We start from the raw sequence: 27,952 nt of genomic DNA, 5'->3' as shown, positions 1-27,952 counted from the left end.
AATTTTTGCAAAAGAGCTTCTCACAGAAGCTTAAAGAACTTAAGTTCTGGATTTCTTCTCATTTCCTTGAGGTTTTGCTTATATTGTATTTGTGATGTGTTTTAAAAAGGATTCACTAATAACCTTAAAGCTTGTGATTTAAATGTCTAAAGTTGTGTTAACAATTAATTCCTCCCAAAAGCTGAAGAGACCTTTTCTTCCCAGTTTTGGTATAATGTGTGAAATATTGTATACAACGTGCACTTAATGTTTTAATAATGTTTGTAATGGGATGCATTTGTTCTAGATGTTAAATTTGTTATTTGAATGCTGTAAGTTCACCTTTTTTTTTTTTTTTCAAGCTGTTATTTGTTTCCAGAGAGCGAGGCTTTCCTGATTAACGTGTGTTCAGAAGTAAAGACGGTTCATTTTTGGTCATTGTGTCATTGTAAAATGACTAGACATGGCTGAGGAAAGGCTTGGCTTTGAATGGGAAGGAAACTGAAGGATTTTAAACTGACAAACAATTTTCCTCTGAAGGAGCCGCTTTAGCCTTAGGCCAAAAGGCTTTTGAGGCCAGGTTGAGAGAAAGGTAATTTGGAGCCAAGGACAGAGTAAGAAGATAGAAGGGAATTGGACAGGTATTCTGATTTAAAGGTAATTTTAGCTTTTCCTTAGTAATCCAAAGTTTTGGGTCGAGAGAAGTTTTATGGGTTTTAAAAGGAATCATGAAATATAACCTGATTTTTGGAGGGTTTTTTTTTAGGCAAATTTCCAGAGTGCAACCATTATAATAAAGTTTTTGTTTTAAAAAGACCAGGGAATCCTGGTTCCTATATGTAGGTAATTGAGTTTTACTTTTTGAGTGGAGAGAACTAATCTGATTTGGCATTTATCTATTTTGTGAGCATTATTTTTCTGATAGATGATCCCTGGCACATGACTGATATTAGAGAAAGGAATTCCTCACCTGGGAAAACTCTTAAGAAATTTCTAGGAATGCCCTGCATTTTACTACCCCAGTTCTGGAGTGTGGGTGAAGTGATTAGAACTTATTAAGGTCAAGTTTGCATATGGCTTGTCAAAGGGATTTTATTCACAACCCCTGGAGCACCTTTTATCTAAAGTCTAGGAACCAACTAGGTACTTAGGAGCCAAAAGCATGGACAAGATTCAGAATCTGAATCTGAAAGATTCTCTGAAGAAGACAACTATGAGAAATCCGAAGGAGCCCCAAGATGTCACTGGAACCGATAAATATCGCCTTTCTTAATTGTTCTCATTTGGCCTTTCAAATTTCTGTAGCCGTCAAAACTTTGCCATTTTATTTACTCTAAGAATTATACTTACCCTGAGCAAAGACTCTTAAGTAGAGAACCTAGAGAGAAGAGTTATGCCCCAAATTTAACTAAAGTAGGGAAAGTTTAAAATAGTAGCATTTTACTTTAAGAGGCTTGAGAGTAGTAATAACTGCTAGATTTGAGAATTCGCAGCAGATTCTAGAGTAGCTAGTTCAGTATTACAGAACGCGTTTGTCTCAAAGTAGTATCAGAAGAATTCAGGAAAGAAAGGATGGAGCCTAGAAATTTGTTAATAAGCAAAGAAAGTTCATTTTAAACCCTGAGCATGGTTAGAGAGAATTGCCATTTTTAAGGGCAAATTGTATGGGAAGATAATTGGGAACAGAAATGCTATGGAGGAAATTGCTTATGGATGCAGTCACAAGGCAAATGGAAGGGCTGAGAAATGGCTAAGCTAAGTTTCTGTCAAGTTCTACAGGTGACTGACTGCTGATCTTTACCAACTTATGCATGGCATCAATATTCAAAGTTATGGGAGCCTTTCTCCCTAATTTTAAGTTACCTCCCACTTTTCTCCTGTTGTAGCAATTTTCTGTAATCATAGGATGAAAGAAGCTTTAGAAAGGCAAGGCCTAGAATATGGAAATCCTGAAGGCAAATAGGAATTTGTAGCCATTGTGAATGAGGTTAGCAAATTAGAGGTCCCTTTTTCCTAAAAGGAGGAAGAATTTAGGTCATAAGAAAAATCTGGAAAAATATTAGTGTCAAAGAGGGAAGGGAAGCAAAACACATAAATAGTAGATTCTAAGCAGTATTTTTAATAAACAGGGTTCAGATGGAATACTGACTTTCTCCCCAGTACCAGTAAAGTTTATACATCTAGAAGACTAAAGGCAGAAAACAAATGAGATAAGGAAACTTTTGTGACTAGGGAATGCTACTGAAATCACCTACTGACTAGGTCTAAGTTCAATGATGAAGGAGCCCTTATTGCCAATGAATAGATACTTAAGGAAATTGAAAAATGTACCCCAAACTAATTTGGTTAAGGAAATCTCAAGTTAACTGCCTAAGCAAGAGAATTATTTTCACAGGAATTTTATCTACAGACTTTACATTAGCTGACTCAGTGGCAACATTTTTTTTCTACAAAGTAATAAGCATGATAATTTAAGTAGTTAAAAGGTGAATAAAAAGATTTTTAAATCCCCAGCATCTCAACTCCCCAAAGAGGGGTGTGTGAGAGGTTTTAAAATTAGGAAAATTTAGAAGCATTTTCAATCTTGAAAATTTTTTGGAGTTAATTTTAATTTGAGACTTTAAAATTGTTTTGAAGTTGAAATTGTCATATGATTTTGAGATTGCCATCATAGAATATTTAATTAGAATTTTTTTCTTGGTATTAGATGATAACTTAATTTTTGGTCACTGAATGGACGAGAGACTACTTTCAGATTTACAAGCCCTGATTAACCTGTGATGTGGATTTATTTTTGCTTTTATATTTCTATAGTTTGTAGGGTTGATTTTTATATAATATTGTGGTAAAGTAAGGAAATTTTTGATTGGGTGTGTAATTTAAATAATCTTAAAATGGGTGTAGAATGAACTCTAATAGAATCAATTATATCAAGAGCAAGGTTAGAATAATCTTTATACTGAGTAAGTGTGTTGGGAGTTGATCAAAGTCTGTAAAAGAATATGTTTATAGATCTCTTCTAAGTTTTCCCTTACAGAAATGAAGGTGTTTTGTACAAGGGAAGAAGTCAGCAGGAGAGAGGACAGAAGTCCCCAGGAGAGAGGAGGCCAAAGGCATTACATCAGGACCCCAGGATTTGAAAGACTTAAAGACTTGGGGGAAGTGGGCTAATGTTGTGTTTGTAAAAACATGCCAAGGGTAGACTGCCTACCTTTCTCTGGCAAAATTGTCAATGCGCCGGGCACTGGGGAGCGCCCCCAAGTGCCAATCACCCATACTTGTACTGTCCGGAACCAGCCGGATACAACTGTGGGGTCCGTGAAACAGCCACCTGAAAAGACCATAGAGGGAGGGAGGGGAGTCCAAGCACGCAAGAAGACAAGGAAGTCTAATGGAACATGGCCCGTTTATTACTGGTATGGGGCAAGAATATATATGTTCAGAGTGAGGGGGCTGGCGATCGGGATGAGGAGAGAAAAGGACTAGATGTTACAAGGAAGGAATGCGGAAAAGAACATGCTGTTATTTGGAGGGGGTTTTTGCAATTATCTCCTTGCCCGAACAGGGCTCATGATCCGTATCCTTCTAGAAGAGTTACTATTTTTATTTTATAGTCTTGGCTCCTAACAATTCCCCCTTTCTTTATTTTTAAATGAAGGGCATAATAACTAAGTGCACTCCTTTTGACCGTTGTTTCCTCCAAGTCTATACCATTTTTCTCAAAGCACCTTATGTTTCCCAGTTGATCCATAGATGATATTCGCAGCGACGGCCCCTGTCTTAGGCTACACAGGGGGAGTTACTCGACCATCAAGGGTCGAGGACCTGTGCTATTCCCGTCATTGGGTTACCGCCCTGTTGGAAAAATGTAGACGAGTATCGTGAGGATGTTCCGCGTCCGCTATCTCAATACGATGGTATTGAACCATAGGAAACTTATCAAGGGCTGAGTCGATGTTTGATTTAATGAATTTGGTTAGACATTGGAAAACCCAAGGGCCAAAAGTAAGAGCTAATAAAAGAATGAGAAGTGGTGTAATAATAGTAGGGACCAGAGTAGATAGCCAAGGGGAGCCTTTAAAGGAGTGTATTAAACCATCCTTCTCGTGCCTTGGCCTCCCTCTTCTTCTGAGCTAATCGCTCTCGTAATTTTGCCATAGATTCTCTTACAATGCCGGTATGGTCGGCGTAAAAACAACATTCTTCTTTCAGGGCTGCGCGTAGTCCGCCCTCTTTCAAAAAAAGGAGGTTGAGACCTCGCCTATTCTGCAGGACCACTTCTGAAAGAGAAGTGAGGGACTGTTCCAAGGCCGTGACAGACTTCTCCAATGCGTCTAAGTCAGAGGTCATAGCCATATGGAGAGCGGCCAGATGTTGGGCCTTTAGGAGGGCGGTGGTGCCGGTGCCAATGCCCGCGGCGAGATCACCAACTCCTAGGAGGATAGCTAGAGTAACAAACGGCTCTCTACGCATTCTAGGGGACAGGGAGAGAAGTGACAGGGCAGTAGTGACGGGGTTAAAGATGACCCAGGTCTGCTGCACCGGGTGGTGTGGGCTGGAGGCTGCAGACGACAAGCAGGCGTAAAGGAGCAGAGCCAAGGCAAAAGGAGCTGTCAGGGCCATCTCCCGTGATTCCTGAAAGAAAGCAGAGAGAAGGTTCCCAGGGACAGGCCCTGGAAAGGAGGGGTTAAAGAGGAGGGCAAGGGGGAGGCGAAGAGCAGGGGGCGTCGATCGTCTTAATCATTCGAGACGGGACCCAGCGGGCGTTGTGCCAATGCCCAGTTAGGGGGTCACACCAAAGGACTTTTGCCAGATTGGATGTGGTATGCGGATGCCAGTGGCGATCAGCAGCAGAACGCCCTTCAGCATCCAGCGTAAGGAAATTAAGAACAAAGAGGGTGTGAGCAAGAAGCAGAATCTGATTACCATTTAACGGATAAAGGGTCTCTTGAGCCTTGAGTTTAAAAAGAGTATTTTTAAGAGTTTGGTTTGCTCGTTCGACAATACCTTGCCCTTGTGGGTTATAAGGTATGCCTGTAACATGTTTTATGCCTAATTGGGAACAAAATTGTTTAAAGGCTTGGCTGGTATAGCCAGGGCCATTGTCTGTTTTAATGGAGAGAGGTTTCCCCATCATAGACATAGCAAGAAACATATGTTTGATAATGTGTTTAGTGGCTTCCCCGGATTGTGCAGATGCAAAAAGAAAGCCACTAAACGTATCAATGGAAACATGAACATACTTGAGTTTAGCAAAAGAGGGGACGTGGGTGACGTCCATTTGCCATAGATGGCCGGGAAGAAGGCCACGAGGGTTAATCCCCAAATGGGGTTCAGGCAAGAGAGTAACACAATTCTTACAATTTTTCACAATGGACCTGGTCTGTTCCCTGGAAATTTTGTAGGCTAGGCGAAGGGATTGAGAGTTGAGGTGGTGAAGCCTATGTGCCTCTGTAGCGAGGGAAACAGGGTCGGGCGAGAGGGCAGTAGAAGGGGTGGACGTAAATGCTGAGGCAATTAAGCGAGTGTGTTGATCTGCGAGATCGTTCCCAAAAGATAAGGGGCCTGGGAGGCCGGAGTGGGCACGTATATGGCCCACAAAAAAGGGACAGGACCGTGATCGAATGGCCTGCTGGAGTTTGAAAAAAAAGAGAAAAGGTAGCGGTTGTTGGCTGAACCGCAGGAACGATTTCGAGTCGGAGCAGGGATTGAACAACATATCTGCTATCCGAGTAGAGATTGAATGGAGTATCAGGCAGAGAATGAAAAACTGTTAAAGCAGCATAAAGTTCCACCAGCTGCGTGGACTCATAAGGAGTTCGGATAGAACGAGGGTGATTGTTCATGACTATGGCAGCAAGGCCAGTTTTGGAACCATCCACAAAGATTGTGGGTGCCCCTGAAATGGGGGAGAATCGGGTTTGACGTGTGAGTATGAAGGGAGTAAAATTGAAAAACTGTAGCAATTTGTTACTGGGCATATGATTGTCTAAGATGCCCTGAAACGTGGAGATGAGTATAGCCTAATTGTCATTCTGAGATTTGAGCCAGTCGAGCTGTTCTCTGCTATAAGGGGATACTACGTGGTCAGGGGGACGGCCGAAATGGCGTGTGGAAAGGCGAATGCCTATCATAGCTATACGAGCAATCAAATCGGGGTAAGAGGCAAGAATCTTCCGATTGTGCATGGGGAGATGTATCCAAATGAGGGGAGAAGGATCTTGCCATAGGAGTCCAGTGGGAGAGAATTCAGTGGGAAAAATAAGGAGGTATAAGGACAATTCTGGGGAGAAGTATCCAATATTCTGGGTGGCTATAGCCTGTTCTACCTTTTTGAGAGAAACTTCACCTGCCGGAGTCAAAGAACGAGGGGAGGAAGGGTCAGCATCCCCTCGCAGGATATCCTCCAGAGGACGGAGGTCTGCCTTGGAAAGTTGCAGGTAGGGGCGTAGCCAATTAATGTCCCCTAGAAGCTTCTGAAAGTCATTAAGAGTCTTAAGAGAAGAGCGCTTAAGCTCGACTTTATTGGAAAACAGCCGATCGGGTTCAAGTCGAAATCCTAAAAAGGTGAAGGGATATTGAGTTTGAATTTTGTCTGGAGCAATGCCAAAGCCACGGGCTTGGAGTGCGCTAACGAAAGCCTGGGCTATAGTCTGTGCCAAAGAGGGGGAAGGGGCAGCAATGAGGAGATCATCCATGTAATGAATGAGATAGGCTAAGGGACAATGAGTCCCAATGGGGTCAATAGATTGAGCAACAAATTTTTGACATAGTGTAGGGGAATTAGCCATTCCCTATGAAAGTACACGCCACTGAAATCGAGGGTTAGGCCCTATGTGATTGACTATGGGAATGGAGAATGCAAAGCGAGGGCTATCAGAGGGATCAAGAGGAATTGAGAAAAAGCAATCCTTAATATCAATGACAATTTTGCTGAACCCTTTTGTCTTAAGGCTTAATTTTAAGTTGTCACAACATATGTTATTTGCTTTTTATAAATTTCCAAACCATATTTCCTTTGTATTAACTGTCTTTTATTCTCTATAATATCTGCAGTTTCCCTTTTTATTTTAAATTTATGCTCCAATTGTGGTGAATTAGGGAAACCTGAATTTTTGCACAATCGTTATTGATGTTATAAAGTTGCTATTAGCTTCCTGTTCATTTTTTCACTTTACAGAGCTAAACTGGCAAGTCACGCTTGATTGGTCACTGTACCTCTGAGTCTGTTCACATGAAGCTATTCTACCTGTTTGTTCTTACCCATAATAATATTTTTTTTCTTTAAACAAATTGCATGTTATTCCTTAGATCATGAATTTCTTCTCATACATTGCACATGCTTTTAAAATAATTTTATATCCTAATAAATTACAATGCTGTCCAAATTTTTTATATTCACAATATACTAGATTCCTAATGCAAAAATATTATTTTTGAATTACCAAATTTTGAAACCCTAATGTTAATTATATTTTTACCTATTACTTGATATGATGGTACAGATCTTAGAGTAACAATTTTACATGTTCATATGTTTTCCCTAAATTCAGTTCAATAAGCATTTTTGGTAAGTCTGATCATTCCTACACTGCAAATCCTAATAGATAGCTTTTCAATATAAGTTTTGTGCATTCTTAAATTTAACAGAAATTCCATTTTTAACTAGTAGTCAATGAATTTACACAATACCATCAGTACCTATTCAGTTCCTTAGCAAATATATACTCTAATGGGTGGAGAAAGGTCCATGAGTTTGGGGGAGAATGGGTGACGATTTTTAGCTTCTCATAGCTACTTCCTGCTGAACTGGGGTGGCGTGGATGATTCGCTCTCAACAAATAATTTTCTCATGGACCAGTCTCTGTCTAAAGGGATCTAATTTTGAAATGTAAGCCAATTGCATTGTTCTAATAATCTTTAAGTTAAATTTTTCACTAACATCAGTTTAATTAACGTTAGGTTGAATTCATGGTTGTTTAAAGAAGCTTTTTCACTCTTGGTTAAGCACTGAGCAAGACTGATGGCTTTCATTTATTTATTTATTTGTTTGTTTGTTTGTTTATTTATTTATTTGTTTATTTTTGCTAGCTAAGAAAGTTAAGCTGCACTTCTGTACTTCTGTACACAACTAAGAATCATTGCTTTCTCTCTGAATAAGTTTTTCTTAGATTGCATTTTTAGAATCTTTTGTAATTTTCATTAGATATATGTCTCAGTACTTAACCTGTTGATAAAATTTAGTGATGGGATCAAATTTGTCCCTTTTTCTGTCTTTTGATTTCTATGTTCCCTTTCTCATAGCCAGTGAGAAATGGAAGGAGAAATGTTTGACAGATTAGTTTGTTTAACTCTTGCCTTAATAAGAGCAGAGAATAAGATTTCTTTTAACCAATTAAATTATCTTAGAGTTTAAGACATTCAGAAATTACAATGTTATTTTCTGAATTTCTCTAATGCTTCTGTCTGTCTTCTCCATTCCTCCAGAATGAATGAAGAAGAGAGAGAGAGATTTATTTTTTCCAACCTGTAACCCTCCCATTGTGATCACGGACAAACAATATATGACACACAGACTGATCAAGGACACATTTCCCGGGCATATCACACACACTTTGACAAATATAAAACATAAATTATATAAGCTAGATTTTTCTTTTCATCCTGGCAAAAGATCAATTGTTACAATTCATATCTCCATGACTAAAGAATTCTGTGAAAAAGAATGAGTCAAAAAGGGGTTAATTCTTAACAAGGAGCTGGCTGACATATGATGAATTTTGTTTCTTAATTACCTTTCTTCATGCTTCAATAAGTATCCTAAAATAAATACATTTTTGCTTTTTCATTTTTCTATGAAGTGGGATTCTGATACCTGCCTGAATAATTCCAGGTATGCCACATTACTGGAAAGATTAGTTTAGCTAAGTGAAAATTATTAAAACTTTTTACATTATCTGTGGCCATTACCAATTGGACACCTTCCAAGGGAGAAAGAAAAAAAACTATGACAAAACTGGTTTTTCTAGCTGAAGCAAAGTAGCCAGCCGCTTCTAAAAAGGGGGGCAGAGAGGAAAATTTCTGGTCATTTTTAAATTTGCCGTTTAGTCCTAGAGAAAAATACGCTTTTCCTGGTGTTCTTCTAAGAAGGGCCCAGTGCCCTAATGCTTAATTTTGCCCGAGGGGGCCATTGTTATGGTAACGGGCTGCCTCCTCCTCCAATTCTTTTTGGTAGGCAGGATTAAGTGTGCTTTCTTGAGGAGGGTCTGTATATAGAACTGGATAAAGATGTGGCTTTGTTTTTGCGGGGACGAGGGGTTCCTCGAGAGAGGGGTTTTTGATAGGTTCGTCTAAAAGAGACGAGGGGCGCTCATTCTTTTTAAAGGGTGAACTCTGTTCCTCAATTGAGCTCATTTCTTCAGTTTTAATTTTAAATTCCAAGATAGCATCCTCAGCCAGCTGAGGAGGTGCGAGACTAGTTTCTATAAAGCAAAAGAACCGGAATAGATTTTTTTTTTTCTTAATTCTAATACCTCTCTCCCTGAGAGTACTTTTTAACTCTTTAACAAATAACGCTTCCTTCGAGAGTGTCTTACCCATCATTCACACACTTGCACTTCCCCACGTTCTTGCCGTTGCTTGTGCTTAGGTGGACGGTATAATCCCCCGTCAGGATCTTGCCTTCAGGCAGGCACCCTACTACACAGTATGCAAATCGCAGACTATCTCCACACAGAATCTCTTTCCACACACACACACACACACACACATACATTACCCAGATCGGACACCTCTCAGTTTAATGCCTATGGTGATGGGACAACTTACCCTGCCTCAAGGTTGTCCGGTCAACCTCTACCCGTTACTTTAGTTCGCGGCCGCGAAGTGTGTTCCTCAGTTGTCCGGTAAGCTGTTTTCTCCGTGCCCCACACGTTGGGTGCCACTTGTCCGGAACCAGCCGGATACAACTGTGGGGTCCGTGAAACAGCCACCTGAAAAGACCATAGGGAGAGGGAGAGGAGTCCAAGCACGCAAGAAGACAAGGAAGTCTAATGGAACATGGCCCGTTTATTACTGGTATGGGGCAAGAATATATATGTTCAGAGTGAGGGGGCTGGCGATCGGGATGACGAGAGAAAAGGACTAGATGTTACAAGGAAGGAATGCGGAAAAGAACATGCTGTTATTTGGAGGGGGTTTTTGCAATTATCTCCTTGCCCGAACGGGGCTCATGATCCGTATCCTTCTAGAAGAGTTACTATTTTTATTTTATAGTCTTGGCTCCTAACATTGTACCCTAAGATTCCCCACCATTAGTGAAGAGTTCCATTGTTGGTCAGAGACATTTAGTCTTGACCAAAAGGGGGCTGTGTTGACATGGAATCTAGAGTTCCCAAACTTGTAGCTTAGTGAGGTATGATGAACCCCAAGTTTAGAAATAGTTTGTAGGTTGGAGACCCCAAAGCTTGTGCTTGTTCCCTGTTCCCATGGGAATCCACCCTGAAGGGAATCTCAGGCTAGCAGTTGCAGACTGAATAATGGACCCCAGGGTAAATGCTAAATACCCTTTTGTCCTAGGTAGTCTTGCCCATTGTATCTGAGACCCTTCCCAGGAAGACTACCTGGGCAGGGACCATTCCTTTAGTATCCATTGTGTAAGCAGCCCCTTTCCCCTACCCCCTAGCCTCTAGCTATGATCCCTTTCTCTAGCTTGATTGTATCCTGCCAGTATAATGTCAATCATCTCTCCCAGCCCCTGGATCTTCCCAAAGGGTATATGAGTTCCCCAATTTCCTTTGTCCCTAGGAGTGATCATCTAGCGGTGTTACTCCCAGGGGCATCAGGGAGCAGAGCGAAGCAGTGTTCCTTTAGGCTCTGCACAAGGCGCAGCTCTGCATAAGAGGCCAAGTAGCCCTAATCCCCCTTTCCCTTGATTAAAGAGTGGTTTTATGACTATTTAATAGTCCCGCGTTTTTTCTAAGTTAAGAGAACAAATTGTTCTCATCTGCCCACTTTGAAGGGGGAAGTTTTTACATGCTTAGGGTAGATTTCTCCCTAAATCACTGACAGGTTGGAGGCTTCTGGTCATCCTCAGCCTTGTTTAGCCTGTTGGCCAAGATGTGAGTGTGGCTGCTGTGCATGCTACAGCTTCTTGGAGCCCCAGCTGAAATTTGGGTGAATAGTAGCCACCAAAGGTAGATGAGAATCCATGAAAAGGGTTCAGCAAGCCCTCACACCAGAGGTGGTAGTCCTTCCTGTACACCAGCGGTTCCCAAACTTTTTTGGCCTAGCACCCCCTTTCCAGAAAAAAATATTACTTAGCCCCCTGGAAATTAATTTTTAAAAAATTTTAATAGCAATTAATAGGAAAGATAAATGCACCTGTGGCCATCACCACCTCCCTGGATCGCTGCAGCACCCACCAGGGGGTGGTAGCGCCCGCTTTGGGAATCACTGCTATATACCCACAACAGTAGCTATTAATGACTCATTGTACATTGTGTTCCTTTCTACTTCCCCTCTTTGGAGAGATCCTAGACATGAGAACCTGGACCATTGTAGAAAACCATTGGGATGGATGGGCAGGGAGACCTGCCATATGCAGAGGAAGGACCAGCTTTGGAATCAGTCTCAGACCTGAGGCAAGGGACCATGCTGAGAACCAAAAACTAGAGGGAGACTGAGTAGTACCATTTCCAGAATTTCTGCCCCACCCTTGTTTCCTCAGAGGATTTGCCAGAACTTGGCAAGTCCCTTCCTTATTTTCCTTTTGCCATTTCTACTGGCTCTAAAGAAATATAGGAAGAAGGAGACTTAATCCTACAGCATTTTTTCCGGTATGCTTGCTAGGTTATTTTTTATAGTTTATCTCACTGTGTATTTAAATAAATATGAAAGAAGAAAAAAGAAATTGTCCATTTTGAATGAGATAGGTCACAAATGAAAAAGGGAAATTCCAAATGTGGGAATTAGAAGATCAGAAAGGAAAGATTTCCTTTTTGAGGCAGTTGTGTGTATTTTCCAGGTCACAGCTTTATATCTACATAGAACCTTAGAGCCGAGGGTAGAGCAAATTCTTCCCAGTTAGAATTTAAGCTCCCAGGGGTATGCTCATAAGCGCTTAACAACTGGCTCTCAAGGGGAGAAATTTTTACTTCTGGCACTTTTAAACTTAATTTTCATGATTATCATTTCCCCCATCACTTTCATTAAGCCTGGACAATCAACAGAATGATGAATCAAGCTCTGATTGTATCATTTGCAGATTTGGAAGTTGTAAATTCTCACCCTGAAAATTTAACAAAGCCTGTGTGTGTACTGGCTCCAGCATATGACCTCTGTAAAGTTCCCATTAGACTCTAAATTCCTATTAGAACATAGAATACAGGACAGAAACTGTTGTTACATTCTTTTTACCTGAAACCATCTCTCCATTCCAGGCATTCTTTCTTAACTGTCCTCACGCCTGGAATGCTTTTCTTCCTCTACTCCGACTGCTGACCTCTCTGACTTCCTTTAAGTCCCAGCTAAAATTCCACCTTCTATAGGAAGCTTTCCTCAACCCCTCTTAATTCCAGTCTTCCCTTTGTTAATTATTTCCCATTTATTCTGTATATAGCTTGTTTCTATATTTGGTTGTTTATTGCCTCCCCTGTTCCACTGTTAGCTCCTTGAGGGCAAAGCCCTTCTCAGCTCCTCTTACTTTTAGTGCCTTCTCCCTGTTAATTATTTTCTATTTATTCTGTATATAGCTTGCTTTGTACATATTTATTTGCTCGTTGTCTCCCCCATTAGACTGTAAGTTCTTTGAGGACAGAGATTGTCATTTGCAAAACATGATTCCTGGCACATAGTAGGTGTTTAATAAATGTTTATTGGTTAATCGCATCCCCAGGGCCTGACACGGTACATGGGACATACATAGTAGGGGCTTAATAAATACTCATGGATTTATTAATTGAATTCTTTCTGGCAGACAGTGAGGGATTCTGCAGCTTTGGAGGATAAGCTGCCTCCCTCTCCTCTGACCAAGGTATGAATTCTACCTCCCCTCTGGTGATGGCCATTGGATTGGTGGTGTGGAGATTACACCACTTTGTGGCTAAAATGGACACTACCCTGCCAGCTCTCTAGAGTGCAAAAAGCAGGGAAGTGGACCAGGGCACAGCTATGACATCACCAAGACACATTCGCCTGGCTTCTATCATGCCACCTGTCACATTACAATTTTCAAATGCTCTGACGTGATACGATCAATAGACATCCATGTACTCATTTGCCTACAGTCCCTCCAGCATTTATCATTTTCTTTTTTTAATCATTGTTGCCACTTTGATGGGTGTGAGGCAGAAACTCAGAAGTGCTTTCATTTGAATTTTTCTAATTAGTAATGATTTTGAGCCTTATTTCACATGGCTATAGATAGCCTGGATTTCTCTCCTTGGGAAATACCTTTTCCAGATGGCCACCATTCTTCTGCTTTAATATTTTCAGTAATGGGACCTTGCTACCCTCAATGTCATTTTTAGATAGTTCTAATTGTCAGATGGTGTTTCCACATATATATGCATATATATGTATATATATATATATATATAATATGTTAAGTACTGTAATAGGTATAGGCTTTAGAAGTAGAAAAGCAGCTGTATAAGAATCTATATTAGATGACAAGTGCACTAGAAAGGTACAACGTTTTGGTGAGGCTCCAGGCAAAAAAGTAATTGGATGGAGGGCTAATCAGAAGTTTCTTGAAGTAGATGGCATCAAGTTGGGCTTAATTCAGCAGAAGATGGGGTCTGTACCAAACTAGTTTTGAGAAGGACCTTGGAAATCATCTATTCCAACGGTTTCTTTTTATCTTGTATATACAGATTTATATATATTGTCCTTTCCATTAGAATGTAAGCTTCTACTTTTAAAAAAATCCTTATTTTCTGTCTTAGAATCAATACTACGTATTGGTTCCAAGGCAGAAGAGCTGTGAAAGCTAGACAATTGGGGTTAATTGACTTGCCCAGGGTTACACAGCTAGGAAGTTTCTGAGTTCACATTTGAACCCGGGACCTCCTGTCTCTATCCACAGAGCCATCTAGCTGTCCTCAGGGGCAGGTGCTTTTAAGAACAACAAAACTATTCTCTAAATTTCCCAAGCTTAAGTAACGCTAAAATGGAAAACTAGCAGGAGTTCTTGACCCGAGGTCTACTAGGGAAGTTAAATAACCTACAAAACTATTTCAGTACTGTTGGTTTCCTTTTATTTTATGCATTTAAAGAGTTCCACAACAGACTGGCAAAAGGGTTGTATGCCTCGAGGGCTAGAATTTCTGCTCTCCAGCAGGCTCTCCCGGAACTTTAAGCAGCGAGCCCTCGGATTGGTTGGGAGCAGCCTCCCAGGCTGGATTCTTATTGGCCTAGACGCGGCGGAAGAAGGCGGAACTGGGAAGCCAAGGCACCATCACGTGGGTAACGGACGTTCTCGTGGGTAACGGGCGCCACGCGCCGACGCCACGCGCTGTGAGGTGAAGAGAGGGGAGAAGTGGGGTTCGAGAGGATCCCAGAGCCCCGAGACCTTTCTTCCCCTTTCAAAGCTGGAGGTCTTTCTCCTGCCACCTCCCAAACCCAGAAACCTGGCGTCCAGCGAAGACCCTGAGTTCGGGGGGGTGGGACACTTGACCAGGAGCCCACGCAGTTCTGACCGGGCTGCCTTGGCCCAGTTGCTTAACTGCTCCAGGCCTCAGTTTCCTCTTTCGTCAAAAGGCCACGAGGGTTGGAGTAGACCCCTCAAATGCCCTTCCCAAGCTTTCTTGGTTTTCTTTCTGAGAAGATGAGGGTTTTAAACTGAGCCGGGCCCCCAAAACTGCCCGAATTGAAGGCAGAGCACTACCTGCTAGGGTGGTTGTGAGAATCAATTGAGATGGTGTTTGTAAAGCCCCTTTAGTGACCCTGGTCAAGTCACTTAACCCCCATTACCTATGCCTTACTGAGCTTCTGTCTTAGAACCAATACACAGTATTGATTCTAAGATGGAAAATAAGGATTTTTATTAAAAAAAAATTTTTTTTAGAATCTGACCTTAGCCACTTCCTAGCTGTGTGTGACTCTGGGTAAGTCACTTAATTCCCAAATGCCTAGTACTGAACTGCTCGTCTGACTTGGAACCAATAACATAGTATTGATGCTAAGACAGGAGCCAAGAAAAAGAAAGGGGGGTGTGTGTGACCGACGTTACAGAGAGGACTCCCTCCTTCAGGTGTGAGCTGTGTTCATCTTGTGCTTGTTCTCCGCCCTCCCTTTTCCCCCCCCATTCCCTCAATTTTTCAGCAGCTGTTTCCCAGCATGGATGAGGCAACCCGGAGGAAACCCCGCCTGGCAGCCTCTCTGCAGATGTCTCCTGGCCCTACCCTGGGCCCCATTCCCTGGAGACCCTTGGAAGGTTCTGGACAGGTCTCCTCAGACGTCCAACTCTCCCAAGCAGAACCCCTTAAGGGAGAAGAGAAGAAGAAGAAAGTTGGAAATGAGGCAGCTGGGGATGGTAGGGGAGGAAGCCCTGGGGGATTGTAGGGGTAGGATTTTGAGGGTTGGTTCTGAGAGTGGGACCTCAGGGTTCCCTGAGGAAGGGAGTAGGGGCAGTAATCATGTTCAAAGGATTGGGGATGTTTACCTTAGAGCAGAGAAGATTTAAGAGAAATGGGGGAAAAAGTTTTCAGGCAGCTATGTATCTCTGTGGTTTTTAACTAGCTTTGTGACTCTGGGCAAGCCTTGTAAGTCCCTGTTTACCTCACTTTTTTAATCTGTAAGAATGGAGATAATAATAGCACCTGCCTTCCAGGTTACAGGAGTTATATTGTAAGGATCAAATAAGATATTTGTAAAACATTTTGTAAACTTCAAGATAGTTTATAAATACTAGCTCTTAAGAGTTTGAGAGGGCAACTAGGTGGCCCAGTGGATGGAGAACCAGGCCTGGAGACAGGAGGTCCTGGGTTCAGATTTGACCTCAGAAACTTCCTATGTATGTAACCCTGGGCAAATCATTTAATCCTCATTGCCTAGCCCTTCTGCCTTGGAACCAATACACAATCTAAGGTGGATGGTAAGGGTTTGAGGAAAAAAAAAATTGAGTCATATGAAAGAGAGAGTAGACTTTTTTGTTTGTTTATACTTTGAATGAGTGAGAAAGCACTTATTAAATCTTATTATATTTCAAGTACTGGACTAAGGACTAAGGCTACAAATACAAAGGGAAGATAGTCCCTATCTTAAGGGAGCTTATATTCTAATGGGGCAGGCAATACAGTATACACCTACCCTCTGAATAGTTACTATTCTTGTCACCAGTAAATTTTCATCCTGTTTCCCCCATATATAAAAGTTATCATTTTCTCAAGTTGAATTTATTTTTGTTTGATCATATTTCTCTTTATTACTTTTTTGTTGCTTTTTTTTATTTTTTTTTTCTTCATTGAGTTTTTGTGACTGGCCAAACAGAATATTCTTGGAGGGCCACTTTGGTATGGAAAGTTACAGGGGTGGTGAATGGAGTCACAAGAAATTAGATTGGCATACTATTTCTAGGAGTTATTGGTAGCAATCTTTTAAAGGGAGATTTTCATTTCAGGTGAAAATAAATGACTTGTCAACACGGTTCAGAGGTGGAATGGGCTGCCTTAGAAGGTGGTGGGCTCTCTCCCACTTAGAGTCTTTGAAAAAGAAGATAGGTGTTATTTTTTGGAATGTAGGCTTATTTCCTTATGAGTAGGACTGATGACTTTTGAGGAAGGCCTTTGAGGTCCCTTCCTACCCAGTTTCTCATTGGAAGCAGGTGGGAGTTGGGGAAAGCAATTACTAGGGTCAGTGAAGCCCTTTGGTATGAGAGAGTTAAGTGGAGAGAGCACTGGATGTGGGGTTGAGGGCCATGGCTTCCAATCTCAGCTTGGCCGCTTATTAGCTTTGTGATCCTGGTCATCACTTAGCCTCCCTTGGCCCACTTTCCTACTCTAATGAAACAGGAAGTGTCACTAAATGATCTCTAAAACCACTGAAAGTTTCAGCTTTAATAGTCTACGTAACTGGGCTTTCTTCGATCCTCTTAGGGCCACTCTCAGATCCTCCCACTGTGGTCAGGGAGCTGATCCTAGGACACAAAGACCCCCCTCCAGGCCAGGCCCTGAGCCTCCTCACTCGATATGCAGTGGGCACAGGCCTTACCCTGCGCTTTGTAGAGAATGAGGTCCAAGGTAAGTGAGGGAGGAGGGTATGTTTTCAGATCACTGTGTCAGGCATTGGGATGGGATGGAGGAGGACAGGTAGAGAGGTCCTCAGACCCTTCACTGTGGTCTGGTTGTTGAGATGGGAATTAGCCATTTGTTACTTGCTGTTCTTCCCACTCTCCTTTTGGAGATTCTTTCTGTATAAATCCCAACTCTGTTACAAATATAAGACTAAGCAAATTATTCTGTGACTCTACATATGAATTTCCTCATTTTTTAAATTAAATTTTACTTTTTTCCTTTAAGTGTTTTTTCTCTTCCTTCCATTTTGCCCCTTGAAAAATGAAAAAAGGAAACGGGACCCCTCTTAACTAATGTGCCTAGTCAAGCAAAGTATGACCGTTTTACCCATGTCCAGAACTGTATGTGTATTTCTGTGTATTCGGAGTCCATCCTGAGACCTCTGGAATTGTGCTTGGTCATTGGTGTTGAGGAAAATTTTCAAGTCCTTCCGAACTCTTTGTTTTGTTTTTTACAGTGCTGTTCTCCCAGAAATTGTTCTGGTTCTGCTCCCTTCCTTGAACATTCAAGTCTTCCCAGGTTTCCCCAAAACTTTGTCATTTCTTATGGCACAGAAGTATTATATTGATATGCCATATTTCTTCAGCCACTCTGAAAAGCAGGTTGGAACTATGCCTCCAAAGTTACTAAACTGGGCAGACCCTGTAACCTGGAAATCATTACTAGAACTTTATCCTAAATAGGTCAAAGAAAGGAAAAGGACCCATATGTATAAGAAGATTTTATAGCAGCTCTTTTTTTGTGGTGGCAAAGAATTGGAAACTAAGGGAGTACCCATTTATTTCTTCTTTTGTAAAATGAGGAGGGAATTGGACTAGAATGTCTTAAGGCCCTTTCATAGAGCCTATAAATGTTAAAATACAGTTTTGACTTTTCATGTTGAAGCTATATTGAAGAAGGAGTTGATTAGGATTTTGTTGGTCAGCCTTGGGATGGTGCTGTAGAGGCTGGTCATTTGAATAGATGAAGCTCTGGAGACTTGCCTTCCTGATTCTAAAATCTCCTTCCTTCCTTCAGTCCCCTTCCGACACTTCTCTGTCTGCGCTGTGCTGGATGAGATGTCTTGTCCTGAGGGCACAGGTAGCAGCAAGAAGGAGGCAAAGGGGCAGGCAGCCATTCTTGCTCTCAACTGGGTCAGGACTCAGCTGGAGAACCCAGGTATTGTCCATCTTAAGGAGATGGTTCCTAGTGGGGAGGAGGGCAACTATTTTCCTGTATTCACTGGGGAGGAGAGATTGAAACTACACTAGGAAGGTAAGAGTTGCTCTGCTGCTTACTGTTCTTTTGACCTTGCTGCAATCATGAATCCTCTCAGGGTCTCAGTTTTCTAATTTGTAAAATGAGAGGGGTGTATTAGAGGAGGTCTAAGAGCCCTTTCAACTGCAGAGCTGGTGAAGTTAGATTGCCAGTGGGGCTTCCCCCTGATCAAGGTGCTAGATAGGTGAGACCAGAACCTGTGTGGGGAGAGGGGACCACAGGCCCAGCTCTCGTCTCTTCCTCCAGCCCAGTCCTGGAAGGGGTTGGATTATAAAGTGGTCACATTCTTGCTCTCCTCAACTGCCTCCATTTCATATCTTGGGAGAGGAGCAGAGCCTAGTGTTTCAGGTGACCCCAGAGAGGACCCTACCCTTTTTTGTCTTTTGCAGCCCCCTTCAAAGCTCCCAGCAACTTTCCACTCTGTTCTTTAACTGCAGGTGAGCCTTCCCTGGTACCTCTCCCCTCTATTCCACCCCAAATTAGAGACTTTGAGTTAGAGTGGTCATGTGAATGGGAGGTCTCTCTGTGTCACATCACACATGCTTCTCCACCTTCTTTGGAGACCTTCCTGTCCCTGACAGCTTATCCCATTCTGGGTAGTTAACTTCTGTCTAGTCTTCCCAGTTCTGCTTGGTCTCCAGAAACTAGCCCCAATCCCCTGGCTCTTCTACCTCAAAGTGTGCTACATGAGGAAAGGGAAGAGGGGGGATGGGGTAAAAGACTCTGAGGGTCCTTCCTCTCCTCTCCCTACTCTTCCTCTAGAGAACATTCTGACCCATGAGCAGCGTTGTGCAGCCGTGGTGAGCTCTGGATTTGACCGCCTGATAGGGGAAAACTCACCTTACCGAGGCTGCAAACGGAATATAGCAGCTGTCATCCTTGAAAGGGGTATGAAGCCTGAGACTTTTCTTCTTTCCTCTGTTCCCACAGGCTCTTCCATGGCCCCATCTTCTCCAGAGACCCCTAGATTCTCTTCCTTTTTCCTTCCTTTTGGGTCTCACCTCAAAGTCCTCCAAGGCTTCCTTTCCCATTTTTCTCTCCAGCATCCCTTCCCTTTCCTTTAGGATTCCTCACCAGACCTTCTCCCTTCACCCCTTGCTATTCATTTTCTCCCCACAGAGGTGCCAGATGATAAGGGTGGCTGCAGGGAGACCTATGAGCTGGTTGCTCTAGGGACTGGTTCAGGTGGCTACAGGGGCTGGATTGAGTTTATGGGCCGAAGACTCCATGACACACACAGCTTGGTCATTGCTCGTCGTGCCTTGGTCAGGTGAGAGATGCAGAGAGGACAGCTGGATCCAGTGCCTTTAGGGTTGGGGGCCCTGATCAGAAGATGTCTATCTGTTACTGTCTCCATTTTTTTTCAGGTTCCTGTTCCGACAGCTCTTGCTGGTGGCTAGTGGGGGCCCAGAGGGAGCAGAACGATCAGTGCTGACTGCTCGGCCTGGCCCTGGTCCTCCTCTTGCCCTGAAACCCAAAATCTTCTTACACTTCTATCTCAGTGACACTCCTGCGGGTGCTGCCCATGACATCTAGTATGCAGGACATTTGGATCGCCTGGGTTGGGGAGGTCTCTGAATGGAGGGTGGAGGGAATGGTCAAGGTGGGAGAAATCTGAAAACTATTTCTACACTAGTTCATCTTTCTGATCTCTCCTTCTCCTTTGCCTTCTCCAGCCTCCCTTCTTCAGGGGGTTCGCTCCATAGCCCCTCCCTTCGTCTTCAAGTCCATGCCCGGGGAGAGCTTCGTCCCGTCTGTTACTTGGACCCAGGATTCCGGGCAGCCCGGGTCTGTTCACTGTCAGCCAGTGACAAAGTGGCTCGATGGGCAGTGCTGGGACTGGGAGGGGGCCTGCTGGCCCACTTCCTGCCCCCACTCTATGCAACCAGCCTTGTCCTTGGTAAGGGGAAAGGGAAGAGGGGGGTTCAGCTATAGGGGTGGGTGGTAGAGAGGGAGAGGGTATTGGAAGGAGGCCCTGGATTTACAGTGGAAAGATATCCCTGTGTGACTGTGGATGATTCACAGCACCTCTTGAAGCCTCAGTTTCCTCCTCTGTAGAATGAGGGGGTTTGACTAGATGATCTTGATTTGGCCCTTTCTAACTGTTAAATCTTAGGAGGGGGGAAGTCTGGAGAGCTGAGTAAATATTATTTTTTCATGGAGGAGAGATGACCCTCATATCGCCTCAGACTTCTATTTTCTTCCCACAGCTGACTCCTGCCATGACCCCTCCACACTGAGCCGAGTCATCCATGACAGGCCCTGCCTTGAGGGGGGACCAGGTCTGCCACCTCCCTATGCCCGTAATCCCTTGCACCTGTTTCTGGGACCACTTGTGGCTCCCCAGGATCCTGCACCCTCCAACTGCCAGGGCCTCAGCCTCAATTGGAGCCTAGGAGACACCAGCCTGGAGGTTGTGGACACAAACACAGGACGCGTGTGGTCAGAGTAAGGCCAGGTGTTGTACAGGAGGAGGAAGAGGGTGGATTAAGGTGGGGAAAGGGGTCCAATATTGGGAGGAGACCCAGAGAGCAGGACTTGTCAGTGTACAGGGGCCTGGCTGTGATTTGGAGGTCACAACAACTTTTGTCCATTCAGAGGTTCCTTGGGTCCTCCCTCCCGCCTCTGCAAGGCTGCTCTCCTTCGTGCTTTCCGTCAGGCGGCCAAAGCCCTGGGAAGACTTGATCTTTTGGCACTGGACACATATGAGGTGGCCAAGGTCAGTGATCACGCCTTTCATTTGACTTTCCAACAGCAGTGAGGCCTTGTCTCGAACCCCATTGTCCGTTCCTCATTACCCTTGCTCTGCCTCAAGACTCGGGGTCACTCTGATGTCCTGGTTGTCTCCTCTTTCTAGGCAGGGACATACCGTGCTGCTCGACAGGAGCTGACTGCTTACTTGGAACAGCAGGACTTGGGCTCTTGGCCCTCCAAGCCTCTGGTGGGTGGGTTCTGTCACTGAACCCAGACCCAGGCCCTGTGTCCTCCTTCTGACACAAGGAAGCCTTGGATGTATTTGTGGTGGGGGTAGGAGGAGTGGATCACGAGTTATGTGTGGCAGGGATTAGGAAGTACCTGAGCACTAAGGGACTACTTGTTTCACTGGGCTGGACAAGATTTAGGAGAAGAGGGTTTATATTTCAGTTTTGAAGAAGGAACATTTGAGACCCCTGGTTGGAAACTATGTGCTTTATGATTTGTCCTGGATAAAATTTTGGTTCTTTGGGCAGTCCTGGTTAGACATGATAATATAATAATAAAACATAAAAAAATGGTAATGTTCTCTATCTTTTGACTCTCACAACACTATCTCTGAGATAGATGGATAATACAGGCAGAATTGCCCCTATTTTATGGATGAGGGAGTGGAAGTACAGAAATTAAATATCTTATATTGTCTTCCTACTGACATGGGGAAGAAAAGATTCAGCAAGCACTCAGCCTGGAGGCCAGTGGACTAGCTAAGTAAACCCAGAGGCCAGTGCTAAAGGGAAACTATTTCCAGATTTTAGGTGGAAAATATTAACAACCTTGAGGCAGGTCTGAGAAATCTTGAGATGAGAAATATCTTGGATGAAAGTATAAGTGATTCTCTGGACTGTCTGTCTAAGGGACTAGAATGGTGCAGAGTTATCACCAAGACCTGTTTAGAAGTATGAGAAAATGGTGGTGATTCTGTACAGGGGCCCAGACTATGAATCCTGCATCACATGAAGAAATTCAAGGCTGACCACTTATTTACATCACCAGGCACAATAAACTCTGCGATACTACTATTCTTTTTTTAGAAAAAGAAATATGTAGCTCTGATCTTTCATCAGGTGCAGGTTTCTGTAACCTTGCATCTAGAGAATTATTTTTAATATCATATGGCTAGGGACTGACAGAGTGGGGATTTAGGTCAGGTTTTGGGGTTCCAATTGCAGTCCTCTTTGCATTTTACAGACATTCAAGAATGGGTCCCCATCCCCCTTCTCTCTGGGCATGGCCTTCCTCTGTTCCTGGACTCTTCTCTACCATTTTCCTTGTTTCTGATTCTCTGGTCAGTCAAATACCACCTCCGTCAGCAATTCCTGGTCATTGGAGAATAGTCGCAACCTCTGAAAAGTCAGTGCCTTTTCTACAGCTGGGGTCCTGGGAGCTGTCAGAGCTATCTAGACCAGTGGTTCCCAAACTTTTTTTGGCCTACCACCCCCTTTCCAGAAAAAAATATTACTTAGCCCCCTGGAAATTAATTTTTTAAAAATTTTAATAGTAATTAATAGGAAAGATAAATGTACCTGTGGCCATCACCGCTCTCCTGGATCGCTGGCAGCACCCACCAGGGGGCAGTGGCGCCCACTTTGGGAATTGTTGATCTAGACCTTTGGACTGCTCTCAGCTAGTTGCCATCAGACAGCTCAAGAGGCTCCCAGGCTCTCAGTCATAGTAATTGGATGAGTGAAGTTAGAGATTATGGAAAACAGAGTTGGAATGAACTTCACTGCTTCCTATAAACTGTTCCTATCTCTGTCCTTGAAAAAACCCTCACTACATCTTGTCATGTCTATTAGTTGTTGTCTAATAATGCTCACAAATAAACCATCTAAGTTTGATGTTAATACTTTCCTCACAGTCTCTTTTAAATCCCCTGCATCTGGCTTCTGCCCTCACTATTCATCTGAAATTGCTCTCTCCAAAGTTATCAATCGAGCCATAGGAGAGTAGAAAGTGTGCATGCTAGCTCAGGAGTCATCTTCCTTATTGCCAGACTCAGTTCATCTAGATGACAAGATTGGACTAGATGGTCTCTTAAGTCTCTTCCAGCTCTAAAATTTAATATGTTATCTCCTAATTTCTAAATAAAATGCATGTTTTAAGTCCTTACTCTTTTGGCCCCTCTATAGAATTGCATACTGTTGACTGCTTTTGTATCCGGGGGGACTTATTCCTTGTTGGAGTTTTGTAACATTCTCTTCTCTTCTTATCTGTCTTTCTGGTTGATCCTTCTGGGTCTCTCTTGGTGGATCTTGATCCATGTTGTGCTTTTAACTGTCTTGGGACTTATTCCCTTTTCTCTCTATACTTTCTCACTTGGTGACCCCTTCAGCTTCTAGGATTTAGTGATCATCTCTAGACCAATGGCCTATGTCTAACCCTAAGCTCTAGTCATGTCATAAACTGACTCTTGGGGTGTTTTTTGAACTGTAACTCTTAGAAAAATCTCAAAATTTAAATCATGTCCAAAACAGAACTTGTCCTCTTTTCCTTCCCTGAGCCACCCCTCTACTGAATTTTCCTATTATGGTCAAGGACACCATCTTTTCAGGTACCCAGATCTGAGACACTCTCCTCTCCCCCACAATACCCAAGCAAGTGCCAAATTGCCAGAAGCCTGCCGGTAGCTCCAGATATCCTGGGAGATGTATCAGTTTAGCTGAGAGAGAGAGAGTTGGAGACACAGTGGAGTTGCAGAAGCTATTCTGAGAACTTCCTGTTACATCTTTATTTTTTATACTTTTCTCTCAAGTTCCCAGATGCCGGCAAGAATTACATTTTTTCTCTAAACAGTGTAAAGCTCAAGTTTACATAAAAGCTGGCATAAGAGTACATTTTTTTCATATAGATTACATTTTAATCTAAACAGAATTCAAGACTACCAAGACTTTGTTATCCAATTATTATTTTGATAACAGACCTTCAACATATTTCAAAGGGTAAGCTGAGAGTGATAACCTTTAAATTTATGGAGTTAAGTTCAGTGTGGGAAAACAATGAAGCAAGAAAGTATTTTGATTTGCCATGCTGTGTCCTTCAAATTTCTGAGACAGAGATTAAAACAGCTTCTGCTATTTTGCTGAGGGTATGAACAATTAACTCATTAAATGCTGGTTTATTATAGGATGTTTAGAGGATTTCTATAAGGGAATTTCTGTATCTAGACTATAAGACTTGGAGTTTTCCTAAAGATATAGATTATAATAATTTCAATAATAAGAAGTGTTGGTCAGAAGGGAGTCACCCAGAGGGGTTTGATTGGTTTTTCCATCCGTCCTGTGGCTGGTTTTCAGTGTAGGACCGTGTCAAACTGCACTGACTTGATGGAACCTCATTCCTCTGGGGGGCTCGGCACCAAATCTTGTCCTCTTTCAACACAATCTTTCCCAAACATCCCCTTCTCACCACCCACATAACCACCACTGTTGTACAGGCCTTCATCACCTTACCATTGCAATAACTTAATTTATCTTCCTTGCTGTAAGTCTCATCATCTACACAGCTGAATCAGAATCAGTGATTTTCCTCCAGGACTTTTCTGACCATGTAACCCCATTTAGCCTGGCTGTCTTTCACACCTAAAGTGTTCTCCCTCCTCACCTTAGTCTCTTAGCATCTGTGACTTCCCTCAAGGCTCAGCTGGAAAGCTTCCTTCCTGAAGGCAGCCTTTTCCAAGCATCCAGGGGCTCATGCCTTCCCCTCTAACGTTATCTTCTGCCCACATCATTTCCCATCAAGTGCTCTGCTTGGTTTACTCCATGGGCATGTACATTCCTCAGGATCAGTTCATCCCTGGAAATCTTGTCAACATGGGAGATTGCTTCAGCTCTCAGTGAGGTGGGGGAATGGTTGGGGAACTAGGTACCTTCTCCCTACTCATTTTTCAGCTTCCTTTTGTATGTTGTCTTCCTCTGTTAGATTGTTAATTCCTTGAGATCAGAGTGTCTTTATTTTTATCCCCAACTCTTAGCACTGTGCATGGCACATAAATGTTTATTCACCAAAGACTAGGTGAATTAAACAGGCTGATTTAGGTATATATTGTCTTCCCCTTTAGAGCATAAGCGCCTGCAGGGCACAAACTACTTTTGACTTTTGCTTTGTATCCCCAGAGCTTAGCACAGCTTTTGACCCTTAAACACTTTTAAAAATGCCAATGAAAAGTTCATATCTGGCCTCAAATGCTTATTAGATTTGTGACCATAGGCAAGTCCTTCTCTAGACCTCAGTTTGTCTTCATCAGTTAAAAAAAGAGGTTTGTATTTGATGTCCTTTAAGGTCTCTTCCTCTTAGGGGACATTGAGGTGGTTTAGTGGATAAAGTGCTGGACTTAGAAAGATCTGAGTTCAAAACACTTTCTAGCTCTGTGACCCTGAGAAAGTCATTGAAACTCTACCTTAATCTACTGGAGAAGGAAATAGCAGACCATTCCAGTGTCCTTGCTAAGAAAATCCCATTGGATGGTATCGTTCCCAGGGTCACAGAGTCAGATATGACTAACAGCACCAAAAAATCTCTTCCAGCTCTAAGTCTATGTTTCTATTGTCCTCATTCTATCCTCCTAACTAGGAATTTCCAACTTGGGTCCGTGAACTTGGCTTAGGAAAGCTTCCATTTTTATTAAAATATAATTGGTTTCCTTTGTTAACCCTATGTCCTTTATTTCATACATTTATGAAACACTATTCTGAGAAGGTTGCCAAAGCGGCCTATGGCATAAAAAATATTAAGAAACTCCTGTCTGATAGGATGTAGGTAGCAGGTGCCTCAAATCTCTAATTCAATTCAACATACATTTATTGAGTTCCCTTCAAAGCTTGGCTTAAATGCTGCCTCCCTTTCTTGCTACCCCTGGAGGCTAGTGCCTCCCTGCCAAATTCCTTTGCATTCAAATTATATATAATTTCTACATGTATATATATATACATACATATATACACAAAGCTATACATAAGCTGTGTATGTGTGTATATATATGTATATATATGTCTTCATGTTAGCTTTACCTATGGAATGTAAATTCCTCGAGGGGAGGGATGATTTAATTTTTGTCTTTGTATTTCCAGCACTTCTCTACTTGGATAGGGTGCTGGGGCTGGATTCAGGAAGACTCATCTTCACTTAATAGCTGTGTGACCCTGGGCAAGTCACTTCACCCTGTGTGCCTTGGTTTCCTCCTCTGTAAAATGAACCAGAAAAGGAAATGACAAACTACTTCAGTATCTCAGCCAAGAAAACTACAAATGGGGTCACAAAGAGACATGACTGAAAACAAGTGAACAACAATTCCCAGCACTTGGAGAGATAGTATGATATAACAAATAGAAACTGAGGCTTAAAGCCAGGGAGACTTGAGTTCACACTCTGTTTCTGACACTGACTGGCTTTTTGACTGGGCAGGCTACTTATCCCCTAAGTGGTCTAAATTGCAGAGAAGGTGTTGACTTGCATTGGTAAGGGGAATTTCCTTACCTGAACCTAAGTGGTGAAGTAGTTAAATCACGGGGCTGCTTTAGAATCAGAAAACATTCATCTTCAGGAATTCAAATCTGACCTGACACAGGTTGTGTGACCCTAAGTAAGTCACTTCACCCCGTTTCCCTCTATTTCCTCATCTTTAAAATGAACTGGAGAAAGAAATGGCAAAATCACTCTAGTATCTCTCTGCCAAGAATCTCACAATGGGATCCCAGAGAGTCAGACATGACTGAAAGAATGACTGAACAATAGAAATGTCTAGTGTCAGGTGTGCCACATTTTAGGAAGGATATTTCTAGCCTGGAGAATATTCAGAGGAGGGTGACGGTGATCAATTAGAGGAAGGGGCTCATGGACTGGAGAGAGAAGACTGTGGGTACTGGTGGGAAAAGAAGTTCAGAGTCAGGAGCAGAGCCTAGAGAGGAATGAAGGAATAAGTGTAAAGTCTTGAGATTTTTAGAAAAATCAGATTCATAAGTAATAATATAAAGGAAGCATGGTTTGCTCTGAAGAAACCAAGAGGTTTGGGGGGAACATGGAAGCTTCCTTCAAACATTGGGAGGATTATTATATAGAATAAGGACTGGACTTGTTCTTTGCCCTAGTGTGAAGAATTGGGAGTAATGAGTGGAGATTTCAGAGAGACTCATTTGGGCCTGATGGGAACAGAAATATACTAATGATTAAAACTATCCAAAGTATATTGGGCTGCCTGAAGAAGCAGCGGGACTTCCACCTGGGGCTGGATTGCCCTTTTGTAGAGGATTCTACAGAAGACCCCCTTGTTTAGGCAGGGATTTACCTAGATCCCACTCTGAAGTTCAATGATCCTCAAAATTGTAGGTAGAGCTCAGAGTTGGTATTCAGAGTGAATCTCAGATTTTGCCATCTACTCACCTTGGGTAGGACAGAAATCTCTTTGGACTTCAGTTTTCTCATCTGTAAAATGAGATGTTTGCCTAGATCTTCTCTAAGGTTCCTTCCAGCTTTGCATCTTTTGTCCTCTGAATAAGCACGAGATTGTGAAAAAGGGAAGGGACAGGAAGTTAGAAGGAGGTATGGTGGGAGATATGGAGAAGACCTGCCTCACTGGAGTGAAGGATATATAGTTGGGATAGTGGGAGAAGAAGTTGATGGGGTTAGGTGCGGTGAAAGTCAGGAACATAGATTTTTTGCTGACTTTTCCA

General features: G+C 42.7%; 1 protein-coding gene across 1 annotated transcript; it reads left to right on the top strand.

Annotated features, from left to right (window-relative positions):
* Positions 1–14,285: 14,285 nt before the first annotated feature.
* Positions 14,286–21,492, top strand: ADAD2 (adenosine deaminase domain containing 2). Its single transcript, XM_044659410.1, has 11 exons — positions 14,286–14,464; positions 15,318–15,514; positions 17,076–17,219; positions 18,291–18,431; positions 19,209–19,418; positions 19,650–19,800; positions 19,898–20,065; positions 20,207–20,430; positions 20,741–20,978; positions 21,129–21,249; positions 21,388–21,492. Exons 1-11 carry the CDS (start codon positions 14,286–14,288, stop codon positions 21,490–21,492), a joined length of 1,878 nt encoding a protein of 625 aa, XP_044515345.1.
* Positions 21,493–27,952: the final 6,460 nt, after the last annotated feature.

Source organism: Gracilinanus agilis, chromosome 2 (genome assembly GCF_016433145.1).
Source record: "Gracilinanus agilis isolate LMUSP501 chromosome 2, AgileGrace, whole genome shotgun sequence".
NCBI lineage: Eukaryota > Metazoa > Chordata > Mammalia > Didelphimorphia > Didelphidae > Gracilinanus > Gracilinanus agilis.
This window is presented reverse-complemented; position numbering and strand designations above follow the sequence as displayed.

Coding starts and splice junctions, on each gene's coding strand:
- ADAD2 (XM_044659410.1), top strand. CDS start 14,286: ATGCCTCGAGGGCTAGAATTTCTGCTCTCCAGCAGGCTCTCCCGGAAC. Junction 14,465..15,317: donor GGTAACGGACGTTCTCGTGG/GTAACGGGCGCC, acceptor GCTGTTTCCCAG/CATGGATGAGGCAACCCGGA. Junction 20,979..21,128: donor ACAGGACGCGTGTGGTCAGA/GTAAGGCCAGGT, acceptor TTGTCCATTCAG/AGGTTCCTTGGGTCCTCCCT.